A 16,121-nucleotide genomic window follows, 5' to 3' on the forward strand; every position below is an offset into this window, starting at 1 on the left:
CGTGACTGTATTACCGAAATGAGCATGCTGATCGACCCAGACCTTGACAAGCTTCGCTTTGTACTGCTCAAGTCAGAAAGTCTGGACATATCCGACCTGCTCGAGGTAGTCTGGTAGGTGCTTCTTCTCGAATTACGAAACTCGGTGCTTGAACTCTTCCTCGTTCGGCGCACCCATGATCGAGTGCCAAAACTGGTAGAATTCGGACCAACCACTGGTCCTCCACAGTATCGTTTGTTGCTGGGTCGGTGGAGACCGGTTCATCTTGGCGGACGAAAGCTGGCCGGTAGTAACGGAGGACTGCCTTGTTCGCGTGCCAGCGGCAGAGCAGTGAGCAAGACGTAGGAAAGGAGATCTCAACAGCATTCATGCAGGCGGCGCAGCGGTCCGTCAGAATGACAGAGGGCAGTCTGGCGCTATGGTGTTCGTATAGTGGCCTCAAACGATCCAACGCCCAAAGAAAATCGTCTTCGGTCTCCCCACTGAGGAATTTCCCGGACACCTACTCCCTGCAGGACTTAGCGTCCCTCATTGACTGCGTCACTAGTGAACCCTGACTGATCTGGTGACCAGACCTTCTCTGCTGCCTGGAACTAAAGCTGCGGAACGCGCGTCAATACGATGCTGCCAACATGAGTAGATATCCAGCTGAAAAGTTTTCCTTTTCAGGGGTTGTCTGAGGTGATGATCCCCTATATGTATTTGACATTTGTCCGGTTCTGTTGCCTCGGCCGTGTCCATCATCGTGTAAGACACTGCCCCAAATCACCCCTGTTTGGATCAACACACCAACCTATTCTACCTCTTGTGGTTTATAACCACCGCATCTATATGGCTGAACCCCAGAGCACCGCCGAGGCCCGGCCAATATTGGCGTTGCCGCCGGCCAGGGCGGGACGTATCCGCCGGCTCGTCGCCATCATCGCCGACAATGCAGGGACGGAAACCACCGATTTGGTTATCCCCTACGGCATTCTCAAAGAGTCGGGCAATTCAGACGTTGTTATCGTCTCAACTCGCCCTGGCGTCGTCAAATTGATCCCCGCCCTTCAACTCCAGCCGGACATGACGACGGCAGAGTTCGACGACACGAACGCCGGCGCCGACATTCTCGTTGTGCCGGCTATTGGCGACAACAAGAACCCTGCGCTGATCGAATGGGTCCGCGAACAGGCGAAGAAGGGGACGACAATCGTTACCATCTGCGAAGGGGCGTGGATCGCCGCGCGCGCTGGCATCTTCGACGGCAAGGCTGCGACTACTCACTGGTTCGCCTTCGAGAAGATGGTGAGATGCTTTCCAAAGTCTCAATGGCTCCGGAACCGGCGCTACGTCATCGACGGCAACATCATGAGCACCACCGGCGTGACTGCCTCCATTCCCGCGTCACTGGCTCTAGTCGAGGCGATCGCAGGCTACCCGACGGCACAGGCAGTGGCACAACGACTCGGGGTCGACCATTGGGACGCTGCATATGATGCTTCCGAGTTTAAACTAACTGCCAATCGCACCTTGAGAGTTGTCGGAAACACTCTCGCCTTTTGGAGCCATGAGACCGTCGAACTGCCGGTAGAGTACGGCTTCGATGAAATCGCCCTTGCGCTTGTCGCCGACGCATGGTCACGCACATATTGCGCCCGAGCTATCACCACCAGTCACGCCCCCGATCCGGTGCGGTCATGCCGCGGGCTTGTCCTGATGCCTGATGGCCAAGCAAAGGTCGGGCGCCTGATCATGCAGCCCCAGCCTCAGCCTGCGACGGAAGCGCTCGATCAGACGCTATTAGAGATATCTGCTCGGTACGGAAGTTCGACCGCGGATATTGTGGCGCTCCAGCTCGAATATCCAACCCGTAACTGACCATGGCTTCAACCCCTCTGCCAGACTTCTCAACAAGCAGTACAAATTAATCAGGCCCTGACACTTATGCCTTGCGTCGGTGAGTCGTCGATGATTAATTTTGTACGGGAAATTTTTTGGCGCTTGCGTGGCAATGGGTCAGCCGACGATTACCAGTTAGACTTCCCTACTGTACCAAGGACAGGTTGTAATTTACTAAATTACACACTTTCCGTCCGTGCGTTAACCCCTACCATAATTAGCATGAAATTTACGGTCGCACATTACCACATGGGTGACATAACCCTTTTGGGAAGCCTCAACCATGTTAAAATACTTGGTAATTTTATGCCCCCTTGCAAGACTATGTGTGGTCTCCAGGATCAATGATGGGTTTAGGATGTCGGATTTCGCTTGTGTCCGGGCAGACTCAGCCAATAAGATCTCGTCTAGGACGAATAATACCCTTGTCGATTTCTAGGAGCTAGTACGCATCGTTTTTAAATGGAACGCTATCCCTGTCAAACAGCACGGTACCCCTGTTCTCTCGATAAGATAAGACGTGAGATGATATGATAAGATATGATAAGATAAGACATTCGACCCGGTAGCACGTCGCAAATGCTCGCAGCCGTAATCGGAGTACCGTAGTACAGTAAGTTACTGGCGTTGAAGGTTGGTTGCCTCTTGTCATCAACAAGCTGCCGCTGCTGGTCGGTGAATGGTTGGGAATCAGAAGTGTGGCACAATTACCTCACTATGAAGCCATGAAGAAGACACTATGTCAGACAACTAGCTCCACAGGGATCATTGATGGCACCAGCCAATTGATAAGAATTATCTAAAGAACAAAAGAAATTGAACAGCCATGTGTTCGGGCACAGCTATTTAAGCTCATGTCGTTAGGATTGGAATCCTTGGTGCGACAAGTTGGATGTGAAACCGGATACACGGCCCCAAAGTATGAGCCGCGTCTCATATCCAGTCGCACGAACCTAGCGGTGATATGCGACAGGCCATCTTAGTCATACGGTCTCAACACCTATAGATAGAAAGATAAGCGCTCATTTGATCCTCATGGCCCATCAGTACCTGCGATAGAGTCTGGCCAATGAGAAGCCATATATAGACAATATCAATGAAGCCGGCTATGTTGAGAGGCATGTTAAAAGTGAGGTTTTCAGCTGGTCTTACGAGACCCATTTTTGACAAGGGCGCCTTTCCTAATTAGGTATAGAGGGAGGGGTAACTAGTGCAGTTCCACTTTGCCAAGAGGTTGAATTTCTCAAGTTTCTACGGTATACTGACTCTCGTACGAACCATCGCAAACGAACTGACCTGCAATAAATAATCGCAATAGGAAACAGGTCGTAGAGCAACCGACAAGGGAGCTGTTTCAATTGCTCAGATCGACCAGGTCTCGACGAGCGGCGGAGAGGGTGACGTGGAAGTTAGGGACGTGAAAGTGAATGGATAGCAACCCATGTCTCGGTAACCATTGCAACGCCATGCTCGGAAGAAATTGCCCGGAAAAGGTGGCCAGGCTTCGAAACTTAGGTGCTCCATCTGGCATCCTGGTTAGAGGCCGCACAGCCTGACTCACTATTTGCCGGGGCCGTGCGAGAGTCTGAGGAGCCCGCCTATTGGGCAGTCAAGGTTGAAGCATGTCCGTGGCTCTAACTGCAGAGTTGAAATGGAGTGCTCCGTAGTCGAGGGTGCGTCCAGAAGGGCCTTTCTTTCCTCGAGGCACCAAATAATTCGCCTCTGAGGCTCTACCCCTGGCATATATCAATTTAATTCCCGATGGTAATTAACTCTATCCCGTACCCCCGGCCTCGGTCAGCTTGACCCCTGACCTTGTCAACTAGACCCTGGTAAAGTGAAGTTCGAATTTCAACTTTACCCCCGATCAAGTGAGGCCAGAAAAATCAACTCCACTCGAGTTGATATCATAATTGATCACTATTGTTGAGGAATTGGGGTCCTCGAGGTCTGTGAATGACCCCACTACCAATGCTGAGGTTGTCATCTTTGACTGCTGATGTTGTCAATACAGGCTACTCTGATGAGAGGAGCTGGCCATCTCGTGGAGTTGTAGGCGACAAGGTGATTGGAACTCCCAAATTCTCCTTCAATCGCATCAACTCTTCCTCGAGCACCTTGTTGCGGCGCAGGAGCTCCTGGACTATCTGGTCCCGAGTTTTGCTCTTGAGCTCCTCCAGCTCGCTCTCTAGTCTCTTGATGTGCTTCTTGGTGCTGGCTCGGATGGCTCTGTTGCGGGCGAGCTGGGAGAGTGTGAGGGTAGGAACACTGCGAGTACCTGGAGTGATTCTGTCAGTACACTGTTATTTTCTTGCCTTGTTTTGTCTCTACTACAATATTCATGGACAGCACAGAAACAAATGAGATTAAGAAGCGAACAGAGGTGAAAAGGAACCCACCCTTTCGTTTGAACTTGGCAGACTCTGCTGAAGATGATTGGGCCATGTTGGTGGCTGAGTGTGGTGAATCCGGGGAAAGGACTGAGGTAGGTCGGCGAGAGGGAGAAGTAAATGAGGATGGGTGATAGCCGCTGATCTCTCTTTCACACCCTCCTCCAAAGCAACACTTTCGACCCTATTGTCTCTATTCCAATCTCCAAGATCCGCCGCGCCCTGAGTAGCCTTATCGGTTATAATGGCCCAGCAACGACGGTTTATTCGGTCTGATTTATCCCGATTCTGTCAGTTTAACGTCACTGTTTCGCTCTCTTATCTCACATTTTGTTGAGCACCAATCACGGGACCCGGCGCAATCTCGTGCCACCGCCTGGTCAATCAGAGTGAGCAAGTGTCCTCCCCGCCTTGGACGCCACGCTATCCGTCTCCGCTCACCGGTCGGTGATGCGTTGTAGGTCTCACCCTTCTCTGAAACTGCTCTCCAGTGGGCTCTTTTCCTACACCCTTCAGGAAGTATAAATGTTCAAGTAGGACACAAGTCCCACAAATGGCATCATATGACTTAAAAGCACACCATAAAGGTACGATAATGCCACTGGAGCGGGTAGGGTAGGATTCGAAACCCCCCCCCCTCCCGCGTGGGAGCACCTAAAATGAGGGGTCAGTGCGCACTAGTCCAAGCTCTCTATTCGTAGCCCAACGAGAAGCGATCTGCCTTGTGCTAGCGCGGTGATCAAACCTGCATGCATCCCCCGTTTCATCGACGCTATGGTTCGGAGGATCGACGGTCAACAGATCCAAAGAGGCATGGCTACTGGTAGCGGCTTCGATTTCGAAGATGGAGGAGACAAGGGACATATCGACAGAGAGAAAGAGGCGCGCTTGTCATGGAATCCAGGCTATTGTGATTATCCTTTGTCGATCAATTCAGCCCACTCATCTGACTCGGAATTTCCCCCAAACTGATGCTAGTTTGTACTACGCGAGTCACTCTCATAGGCGCCACGGAGACATGAAGCAGGAATCTACGTAGTAAGGCGCGGTTGTGTCATACTCCCAAGCCGCACTCGTCACATCCTCACTTGACGCGGCGCTTATCACATGCCGATACGTCATCTCTCGGGGGATTAGGTTAGTTAACCGCCTCAAAGAACACTGGTCACCCACAAGACCAAGTCCTTGATGGAATGGCAGGGACCTTGGAAAAAGGAAATCAAGATGGAAAAGGAGTTAGTATTGTTGAGACTGTATGACTAAGATGGTCCGATCTGCTGGTGGCTGGGATGTGGATACTATGTGAGGAGCTGTGCTCCTCTGACATATGTAACTTAGACCTTTTAACACCACCTTCTACTCCCGCAGTCTTGCTTCATCACTCCCGAAGCCGGGTGGAACACCAACAGGTCCATTCACAACAGCGGGGCTGTTTTGCAAGAGGGCTGTGCGCGCTCCTCGATTGAGATTGGCCGGAGTATGGATTCCCAGGTCAAAGGGATCTGGGGCAGCAGGCGGGCTGGTGGTGGCCGATGCCATCGCCGCCGCCAGAGTCTGCGCGGGGCGCAGATTGGGTCGATTGCGGTGCACTTGTTAAGGATAAAGGTGGAATTAGGGCTACCTTCTTAACATTTGCATGCCAAGAAAGTAAAAATTCAGGGAAGAGTTCAGTAGAGTCAGCAGTGGCAGGGTTAACAGTTGCTATAGGGTGCCGATCAGGTCGTGTCTTAGTGATGCGTTTTACAATGAATTGATAAGGATGATCAGAATGTAGAGGGCAGACAATGCACAAAGGCAGTGAATATAAAACTTTCGTTGTCAATTAAATAAAGGGGGGAGTTTTATTGGGGTTGGGACCCTGATGGCATGGTCTCGTTATCTCCTCTCTGGGGAAGAGAAAACTGCGTCGATCCATTGCCGTATTTGGATTTGATGACACCCTTTGTCGAAGACCCCATTGACGGCTTGTTTGACCGGCTGCAGCCACAACAGCCCCGTGGTAAGGGTCGAGTCTTGCAAGCAGCGCGGACATGAGCACACGCCAGATAGGTGCCTAATTGCAGGCAGCTGATCCGTTGGGCGGGGACACATGGGCATCAGACCTTCGGTTGCGGGGCGGGTGTGGGGGTGGGCGACCCCGAAGGCAGAGAGGCGTTTGTTCAGCTTGGCGGGTCACTGGCTGGTGTGGGAGGGGGTAAGGCGCAATCGTGTTGTTGGAAGACGTATACTACGTAGTGAAATCGTGGTGGGGCAGTAGGGGGAGAAACTGTCGACGCAGCCGCAAGTGCGACCGGATTTGAAATCATTGGCCTCGTTCTCTTGCCGCAGATTAGGTGACCCCGAAGGTTGCACCAGCGGGTAGCTGAAGCCATCGCTTACCCCGCACACCTTGTCACCATCAAATCGTAAAGGGACCGGTCCGCTCCGTGCAGATCGCTTAGGGCTGACTAGATGATCTGCGTTATCTATTCGCCCTTAGAGGGAAAAACTTGCTGCTGCATTGCAGGTGTTGGTTGCGACCGAGCTTGCTATCTTGCCTCACACAACACGAAGACCCATGAGTTGCTTGTGTGCCGGCAGCAGCCAAGGTAGATAAAACCGGGAGGATGCGGTGTTTTCTCCGCCAACGCTGGCGGAAATGCATTGACCCATTGCTGCCTGATGCTCAAACCTGCATCAATACCAAAACAGTCACGCACTTTACCGTCCGAACTGCACCTTGCTTTGGTCGAGCTGAGGTGGCTTACTGGGGTTGCGGCGGCGCGTGATCGGCCGTGCTACGTTGGAAGGAGGCCCGAGCGGTGGTTAGAGATCAAAGACGTGCATCCTGACGAGACATTGGATCCGGGAGGGGAGACTATTCCGTCCTTATTGCAGCCTGACAGGTCGTCTTGTGGATCATTATTGTGGATCACTCTCTGTGGTACGGAGTAATGAGGCCAGGCGGCAAGTGGGGCTCAGATCACAACAGCGTGTCCGCGATTACTCCATAAAAAAAACCAAAAAAAAACCATCAGGTGTCCAAGCCCAGCTGTTTCATGGTTAAGCCTTTGTGGAGGTCTCCATCTCAGACCGGGCGCGTACCAGGAACGATCCGAACGAAGCCGCGCCGTCTTTTCAACCTTCCCCATGATTTGGGCGGCGGCTACCCACCGTCACACCACATGGTCCACTACTGTTATTTTCCCATTTCGGTTCGGTAAAGTAGGGTGCGTGCGCAACACCAATACGTACCTTTGACACACATCGCTGTGCCAGGCCTGGCTTGGAGGGGCAGAAAGGAAGAAAGCGTTACTTTTATTTGGGTGGATATGTTCGTGGCAAAGCGATGCGCGGCCGTTTTGTGACGCGCCAGACCTCGATGGCCACTTCCTGCCGCTGCTGGCCTGCCCGGTCTTGCATTCAATTGGCTTCTTTCCGGCGACAGTCACGTTCATGCGCAAGTCAACCTTCCTTGGCGATGACCGTTGCCAGTTAAATCCGCTTTGAGTCACAATAAGCCTTGTCTGCATCCGTTCAATTCAGGTGTCTTTTCGAGGTATGTAAGAGAAGGCAGAGCGAGTGGCGGCAAGATCGCCTACCGCAAGAAGGGAACGATACCGGAATTTAGGGTTTAATTAAATAGAGAGTTGGTCATACCAGTCAGCAGTAAGATCAATTAAGTAAAAGCAAAAATCAGGGATTGGCCAGGACTACGAAGAGTCAATATGGTTACCCCAGTCAGGGGCTGTGAACAAAAGCAAGGATCACCTGCCACCAAAGCATATTAAGATAACACGACAACCAACATCGCGCAAGAAATGTAAACAGACTTCTGTCTCGTCCATTCTCATTCGTTTTTCGCGTCCATTGGACCAGCCATTCCGGATCTCGCATACACATCCCCTCGTCGCCAGTTGCCATGCCCCAAGGATAGGAACTTGGGACAAATGTTTCCTCTCATCGTAAGCTCGCAACGCTGCCACAGGCCAGGGTAGACGGGATCATCGCCAATTCGGATCTACGCTCCATCGACATTGATCATTGTTATCTTGAGCCATCCGTACGCCATGGCCACCCTTTTGGAACTTCCTGAGGATGTGATCCACTCGGTAGCGGAACTTCTTCCCGTTGACGATTTTTTCTCATTGCGGCTGTCCTGTCGGAGGTTGAACGCAATGTCCCTTCACGCCTTCATACGAGTCTATTTTCAGACTCGTTACGTGATGCTTGAAGAACACAGCTTGCAGACTCTTATTTCTATTTCGCAACATGAAACCTTCGGACCTGCCGTACGTGCGCTAGGATTTTGCACTGAGCATCTTTTGGAGATGGATGACGAGCAAAGCATAGATTTTTTTGCTTTTCTAGAGGCAGGTTGGGGGCGTGGATATCCATGTGGAGACGAGTTTGAAGAGGAGTTTGAAGACGAAAGTGATGAGGACCTTGAGCTGGATGAAGATGACACAGAGAACTTTTACGACCGCATGTATCGTGAACGGCTCGACGACCAGAAAACACTCCTCCTTGGGCACGACATCATTTACCTTGCGCAAGCAATGACGGGCCTGCCCAACTGCAAGACGCTCATTCTCACCGACGCCCGGATCCCTTGGGGCGCGAGTCGGCTGAAAAGAGAGGTGGGCAGCGAGCTGGCAAGGGGCTTTCATCCTGACGATGTTGAGGATGAACAGTTTGTGCAGCGTATATTGCAAGTCATGCTTAGCGCAGTGGCCAAAAGCGAACTACCTGTTGAGAAACTTGACTTCTACCTTGGTCATGTGGATGAGCCAAAAAGCGTCAACCCCATCAGCCTCCAACTACTTGGCTGGCCAATTTATGTGTCACCAGTTGCTTGGACGCTCACCAGCCTGACTTCCCTACGACTGCTTATTTCTCCATTCTATAAGAACAACTGTGCTTATGGCTGGGAGAAGAGAGCCATGGGATTTTTTGACCTCTTCCCTCAGCTGTCGCACTTCACGCTGGCATTTGATGGCGAATTCGACAATCACACAGTATTTCCAATCTTTTCGGAACTGTTGAAAATACCACAATTGCGGGTAATGGAGCTCGCCCGATTCGAAGCCGCCGCCGCCGAATTGACCAAAATGCTTTTACAGCATCAGTCGACGCTTGAGGAGATAACACTGCGGGAAGTGAAGATGAACGAGGCTGGGAGCTGGACTTCTGTATTGAACACCGTCAGGGATATGCCTCAATTCCACAGCTTTACCATGAAGAAATGTTTGATCGGAGATTGGTACTTGACGGACGTGTCGGATGAGATAGATGAGGTAGTCTCCATCAAGGACAGGGAAAGGATTGGAGAGCTTGCGGCCCACATAGAAATTGCAAGTGCTGAGATGGCTGCTAAGTGAAGGCTGGATCTTGAAATTTGGATGTCAGTTTTCAGTCCGAAGGACTTATATGATGGCTATCTGTAATGACATACTGGTAGTTAGTATCAACCTAGCGCAGTATCATGGACTCTGTTATCCTGGAAGTTGAAACCTTAGCAAACCTGGCATTTCGCTGTATCTTGCTTTTTTCAGGGCTACTGGCCTAGGGGAGGATCCTTTTTAGCCCATCACAAGATTCGAATGACGACATGACGGAAGCGCTTTTCGAACTACCGAACGATCTTGAAGACCAGTCCGCGGGTATCCAGTCAAGTCTCAACACTTTAGTGATCCTTCGGGAGCAACTGGACAATCCGAACCAACTATTCAAGCGCGAAAGCCACGCCAAGTTACCACACAAGGACGAAGGTCGTGGACTCTACGAGCAAGTTCGGAGACAGGCTTCATTGCGACACCCCCCATGCTGATATACGGTCGAGATCCTGACAGGGTAGGGGCGAGAGGTTTCCAAGGTTGGTTCTCGACGACCTTCCCGAGGATTGCAGCGCTCGCCAAGAAATCGGCTCCGTTATGAGCTACCGTAGTACTAGAAATGTGGGTTGAAGTAAAGAAACGAGGATCCGGGTGTGGAATTGACCGCTCGTTTGTTTTGACCACTCGTATCATGTACGTTAGTAGATCGCGATACTTGGGTTTTCTTCATGGGCTCTACCCACAGCTGTGATGATGATATTATCATAATGAGGTGGTGAAGGTAGGAGAGGTTGCGAGCGGGGCGGCCGTGTTAGTCCCTCATCAATTACTCCGTACGCAGCGCAGCTTCTCTCCTGAATTCTCGTCTGACATGGGCAGGGGCTGAATACAAGGGGCACGGATATAAGGGTATACCGAGTATTGCAGTATTGCATGTATGGTGGCTGGCATTACCCCCTTGTTTTTCGTGCCGCCCTTGCCCCGCTTTCTGAGCAGTTTTCTCGTTTCCGAACTACTTCTCTTCTGCTCGTGCTTTTCCAAAATATCGACCTGGGGTGTGTCGTTGTCTCGCAGGAGAAGCTGTAATCCTGCCACCATCTACGGTGATGAGCCCTCAACCACAGTCTTACCGCCAGCGCTTGAAGGAACTCCGAATTGCCGAGGAGCAACGGTCGGACTTGATTGAGGTACGGATTCATACCCGCTGTTTACAGACTGACTATTCTGTGGCCAGCACTGACTCGATATCCGCAGGAGCTCATCACTAAGCTGGAAGACACCGATGCAAAACTAGAGCAAGCGGAGCTAGATCTCCAAGCTGAGCAAGATGCTCGGAGACGACTGCAGCAGGATATGCTTGCCCTCCGAAATAGAGGCAGAATCGTGGTGAGAGAAAATCGAATTCACATGGAATCGTAAGCTGTAGTAACTGACACCCTCTACAAGGAACGACGACCCTTTGCGGTCGTGTTGATCGATGCTGATGCGGACGGCTATGCTGTAGGCATTAGTCTAAGCATGCACGAGGCTTATGTGATGCTAACTCTGACATGGATTAGTTTCAAGACAGATTTATCAAGGCGGCATCTACAGGAGGCGAAGAAGCGGCTGATGAGCTGCTTACAGCTACACAAGAGTATTTACGGACCATCGTGGATGATTCTGATAGACTAGATGTGGTCGTCAAAGCCTTCGCTCACTTGGACGGTTTAGGGTCGAGACTCGTCCGGGAGGCGCGAGTAAAAGACACGGCCCAGGTAAGGGCTTTTTGCGCAGGCTTTAGTAGCCGTTTGCCTATGTTCGATTTCGTTGATGTGGGATTTGGTAAGGAAAGGGCAGACAACAAAATTCGAGGTACGATGCATACTGACCCGTAATGCTCATAAGATCACTAAGAAGTCTGCAGAATATCTAAAGTTCTTCGCGGAGAGTCCTCAATGCAAGCATATCATGCTTGCTTGTTGTCATGACTCGGGTTATGCTCCATTCCTCGGCCAATTTGTTGCGGATAAATCGGCCCTGGAACGCATAACGCTGCTCGTCGGGAGCCCTGCTGCGCCATCTATTAGGAAACTTGGGTTCAAGCATGTCACTCAGTTTCGCAGCGTGTTCACATTTACTGGTTCTCAGGAGGGAACGTATAGTTCTGTACAAGGTGGTCAGGTATTTTCCTATGCGGTTCCTCCGCGTCAGTTCGCGAGATTAGGGCCGATATCAGCAAACAATGGGAGGCGTGCGGATCCGCCTCTAAGTGTTGAACAACAGCTGGTTGAAAGGATGAAACGACTCAACCTTTGCAGCTGGCTTTTTCTGCGGGGAGAATGTAGGGGGTGCCCGAGAAATCACCGTCACCCACCATTGAGCGACGTTGAGTTTGATGCTCTGTGGTATATCGCCCGCCAGGGCCGTTGTTTCAAGGATCGACGTGATGGCTGTTCTGATGCGAAGTGTATATACGGTCACGGTTCTATTAGAAACGATTAGCAAAGATAGCTTGATGAAGAGAAGCCCTACTACAATCTACAATGATTGCTGCGAACATTGCGACGCAATACACACAATCTGGCCCGTGCACACGCGATGTCCGTCCAATTTCCCATGAAATGCGTCGTAATACATACTTTTCGTCCGTGCACGCTCTGGGGGTTCGCGGGACCCTTGTCGTTCCCCTATTTCTTCATCACCACACGACGCTTCATGAGACTGAGAGTGCTTGCTTGTTTCTTATTCCTGGCCAAGCTGAGTTTTTAAGTGGCTGCTATCCCCATGCGCTCCAGCCCAGCACTGGACACCTTACTTTCTTACTCATTTTCTGAAACCCTCCGGCCGCGAAGTCCTCGAGCCATCAACAGTTGATAATGGATGCAGCTGCGCCTGGACTCGACATTCTCAATCGACTTGCTTTGCACATCGACCCGGATGCGCAGGTGCTGATTTGCTGTCGACCAGATTGCCGATATGCACTCTCTGTCAAAGGCTCTGCCGTACCACGCATCTGAGGGTGAAGCACCAAGTTGTTCAGGTTACTCGGGAAGGTCACGACGCTATCCACATCGAAGGTAACCCCGGCATCGTTCGAAACCCTCTCATCTTCATCCAAGCAAATGTGGGGTATCTCAGCTCTAGAGCCAAGACCACAAAAGGCCCGTCTTCTGGATTCAGGGCTCATTTTTCCTTTGTTACGCGCCGTGAAGTTCTAATCCTCTAGGAAGCCTGTTTCATCCGGGAAATATTGTTGTTGGATCGTCTTTCCCCTAAAGATCGCCAAGGGAGCCAGTACCCTGCCGGTGGCTGAGATACACTCGATAATTGTAGTCCATAAGCGCGAGCCGGGCTCCTTGACTATTGCAATCTTCTTTTCCGAGCTTCCAATCACGAGGCCATTGCTCCCTTGGCCCTCTATCTCCCCCATCTCGTCCATATTGTGTCGGTTCTCTTGGAGGATCTCCTTTACCTCCAGGAGGGCGAGAAGCCTGAAGAACTCCTTCATAATCTCAGTTGAAGCCCCGTTAAAACGTACTGGAAACATTCTCTTGCCTTTGACAGTCTTTACTTCACGATTGCGGCTTAAAAAGCCCTTAACCTAGTGTTTTCCGAGCGGTTGAGTGCCGCCGGCGTTCCTAAGTAGTGATGCAATTTCCTGTACACGTACGTACGTACGTACTGTATTTTAGCCGCTGTACGTACGTACAGAAAAGTTGTACGTACAAGGTTGTACCATACAAACTTCCTCCTTCCCTTTTGGGTAATTCTGGTAGCTTAGCAGGCTTCTCACCGTCCTCGTCCTCTGCCATTCTAGCCTCAAACCTCTGTATCCGCTTCAGTGCCAACCCCCAATACATCACCCGTTGACTGTAATACACCTTCCCACCCACAATCTTCATTGGTAGACACCATCGCGCCATCCATCCATACCTTCTTGCCCTGCGCATTCACAAATAACTCCAGGTATGAATCTTCGAGTTCTAGCCAGTCCTTCTCCTCAAGATCCGCCCAGCGCTTTTTATGGGCGTACTTATGATCCTTAAGGCGATCTAATACGCGGTCGTTCATGAAAATGAAGGCCTGCATGTCAGCGTGCATGGGAGTAAGGCGATTCCGAGCTTTCGTATGTATGAAACTAATAGCGGAGAAGCTTCGTTCTGAGGGCACCGAGTTCGCGAGCGTGCTCATGACCTTTACAGCTACTCTAGCCAGAATCGAGCCCTGGTTGAGGAGGCACTGCCACGCCATTGCTGGCGTGAAACCATCGTCGTACACAGCACTGTGCTTATTAAATAAGCCGTCCGGGCCGCCTGTACGCATTCGGAAGTGGGTGAATTCGGAAAGGGCACGGCGATATTCGTCGTCGTTCTTCAGCTGTTTCTTCAAATACTCTTGTACGCGCGCAAAGACGCTAGGCGGCAGCTTCGAATTTGGGCCGGTTGTGTCTGGCCGGAGGGCATCGGCGATCCAATGGATGTCGTACGTTTGCTTATCAAGCCGGGCTTTGAATATGGCGTCAACATCGTCCCACGGAATATCCGGGAACTGATCAGCCTCTCTCATCTCAGCCCATTTGCTTTTGATTTGCAGCCAGCGATTTATAACGTGTGCGATCCCCGCCCCATCAGCCTCGGAAGCGTGTTGAAATTCATTCACGGGCTTTAGCACCGCGATCGCAGCCTCGAGTTTTAGCCAGAAGCCGTTGTCTTTGATGATTCGAACCGCTTCGGGCAGGAGGACAGGGCAATCTTGAGATCGTAGCTCCTCGCGTACATCTTTCCGAACAGACCAGTCTTTGGCAGGGTCTCGAGAACGGAGGAGGGAGAAGAAAGAATTGTACTGAGAGCCCCAGCGTGTAATTACACTATTTGGGATGAGCAAGTTGGTGTAAGTTACTGACAATGATTTCCTAGTAACAGCTGGTGATTCACCGGTACCTTCTGATCAGCGCGCGAGTTACTCCGTTCCACCTTGTGCGCTGGCATATCCTCAACCTTTGCAATTGTAATTTAGAACGTGAGAAGAATGTGAGAAGGATGCCGGCGTTATTCAAGAGACCCACAAAGAACGGAAGAAGAAGGATATCTTTAATGAGAAGCTGAAGGCCGTGGGAATCGCATAGAGAGAAGTTGATATGTGAGAGCTCGGGGTGTCTCCCTAGTAAGTCGTGTACGGAGCGCATCGTATTTTCGGTATCTGTACAGATAGAATTGATTCTGGAGAGATCATTGCCGCACAGTTTTTGCATTTCTCTCCATATCAACTCCACCCAATTCTCCGCTGTGTGCTGTGCATCTCCCGTGTCAAGAGTCTTCCAGTAGAAGGCTGGGCCATCTGGCAGTTGTACCGAGATATTGACGATTCTGTGTCCCGAGACATTATCGGAGCCGTCAAATATGACATTGAACCATTCTGAGCTGGTTATGCGCTTGAAAACCTCATCGTAGAGTTCCTGATAGAAGTCGGGGAGAATTCTTGTGATAACGGCGCGGCTGGGAGGCTTCCAGCCAGGCTTGATACGAGTGAAGAAATAACGCCAACGACGGCTCTCGAAGAGGCTGAAGGGGCGGCCGCCAGCGATTACGGCGGCGGCGGCATCGTAGGCGAAACTGCGACTCTCGTCTTGCGAGATATGCTGAATTCCGACCTCGGTTATCTTCTTTTGTGTAGCCTCAGAATATGATGGAAGGCAGCCAGTGTTATCCCGAGCTCGGCGCTCTTGTCGCTGCTTAGCTTGCCATTTCTCACACGCAGCGAGATGCTCTTTCGGCCTCCCAATAGAGGTTGCAGCGAAATCCTTCTGGCAGTGACGGCATCTGTATCGCTTGCTTTTCTTGGGGTTCGAGCGGCCGAGGTCGATAAACTGTCGCCAAATGAAGGCAGCGTCAGCTTTGGCAGGGGCCATCTTTTTTGGCGATGCCTTCAATTGGGAGAGAATGACAGAGTAACGCTGAGTTGTTAAGCCGGCAAAGTTTTGTACAGCTCCGTACTTGTACGGCATGACCCATAAATTACCTGATTTGGAATATAGTGGGCTCAGTCGTACGTACATAGTACATGTACGTACATTTTCTTCCTGTACGTACGTACGTACAACAAGGTTGTACAGACTGTACAACATCACTAATCTAGACTCGGCCAGATAGAGAGTCGCAACGCTCTCCATCCGACTGTGGCTATCGGCAACCACGGCCCCCGCCATGACTGTCCTAGTCATAAGCTGCCCCGCGGCTACTGTTTACTAGCCGTGCCTGGACCACCCGCTGACGGGTAACAGGCTCGATGTAATGCGCCATTTGTGCCGATGACATGCTGGATAGGGGACACTGTATGGTTAATTCATAGGTAGACTCCCGTAGCTCAGCACGTCCTGTGCTCCCTTAGGAGACTTCTGAGGCCTCACGGCCCCCCGGACGAAAAATATACATACATACATACATACATACATAGACGGCACAACCGTAACAAAAGAGGTTCAGGGTACCTAGGTATCTTACTCTTCAGGGAATGAATTCCTTCAGCCCTAGGAAGTGGATGTCGGTGCTCGTTC

The 16,121-nt window shown here is 51.2% G+C and overlaps 5 protein-coding genes across 5 annotated transcripts; 3 read left to right on the top strand and 2 right to left on the bottom strand.

Annotated features, from left to right (window-relative positions):
* Positions 1–831: 831 nt before the first annotated feature.
* MRS44_013963 (uncharacterized protein) lies at positions 832–1,860 on the top strand (the record flags this gene model as incomplete). The annotated part of the gene is made up of 1 exon (XM_065617400.1): positions 832–1,860. The coding sequence occupies one exon, from the start codon at positions 832–834 to the stop codon at positions 1,858–1,860; it is 1,029 nt and encodes a 342-aa protein (XP_065473472.1).
* A 2,036-nt stretch (positions 1,861–3,896) lies between these two features.
* MRS44_013964 (uncharacterized protein) lies at positions 3,897–4,326 on the bottom strand (the record flags this gene model as incomplete). The annotated part of the gene is made up of 2 exons (XM_065617401.1): positions 3,897–4,159; positions 4,281–4,326. 2 exons carry the CDS (start codon positions 4,324–4,326, stop codon positions 3,897–3,899), a joined length of 309 nt encoding a protein of 102 aa, XP_065473473.1.
* A 4,102-nt stretch (positions 4,327–8,428) lies between these two features.
* On the top strand, positions 8,429–9,631 carry MRS44_013965 (uncharacterized protein; the record flags this gene model as incomplete). Its single annotated transcript, XM_065617402.1, has 1 exon — positions 8,429–9,631. The coding sequence occupies one exon, from the start codon at positions 8,429–8,431 to the stop codon at positions 9,629–9,631; it is 1,203 nt and encodes a 400-aa protein (XP_065473474.1).
* A 1,061-nt stretch (positions 9,632–10,692) lies between these two features.
* On the top strand, positions 10,693–11,463 carry MRS44_013966 (uncharacterized protein; the record flags this gene model as incomplete). The annotated part of the gene is made up of 4 exons (XM_065617403.1): positions 10,693–10,773; positions 10,841–10,972; positions 11,033–11,086; positions 11,146–11,463. The coding sequence occupies 4 exons, from the start codon at positions 10,693–10,695 to the stop codon at positions 11,461–11,463; spliced, it is 585 nt and encodes a 194-aa protein (XP_065473475.1).
* Positions 11,464–12,782: 1,319 nt separating this feature from the next.
* Positions 12,783–15,773, bottom strand: MRS44_013967 (uncharacterized protein; the record flags this gene model as incomplete). Its single annotated transcript, XM_065617404.1, has 7 exons — positions 12,783–13,169; positions 13,247–13,263; positions 13,314–13,395; positions 13,502–14,410; positions 14,509–14,565; positions 14,634–15,586; positions 15,662–15,773. The coding sequence occupies 7 exons, from the start codon at positions 15,771–15,773 to the stop codon at positions 12,783–12,785; spliced, it is 2,517 nt and encodes an 838-aa protein (XP_065473476.1).
* Between the last annotated feature and the right edge of the window lie 348 nt (positions 15,774–16,121).

Source organism: Fusarium solani (assembly GCF_023522795.1).
Source record: "Fusarium solani strain SB1 chromosome Unknown bctg00000009, whole genome shotgun sequence".
NCBI classification, from domain to species: domain Eukaryota; kingdom Fungi; phylum Ascomycota; class Sordariomycetes; order Hypocreales; family Nectriaceae; genus Fusarium; species Fusarium solani.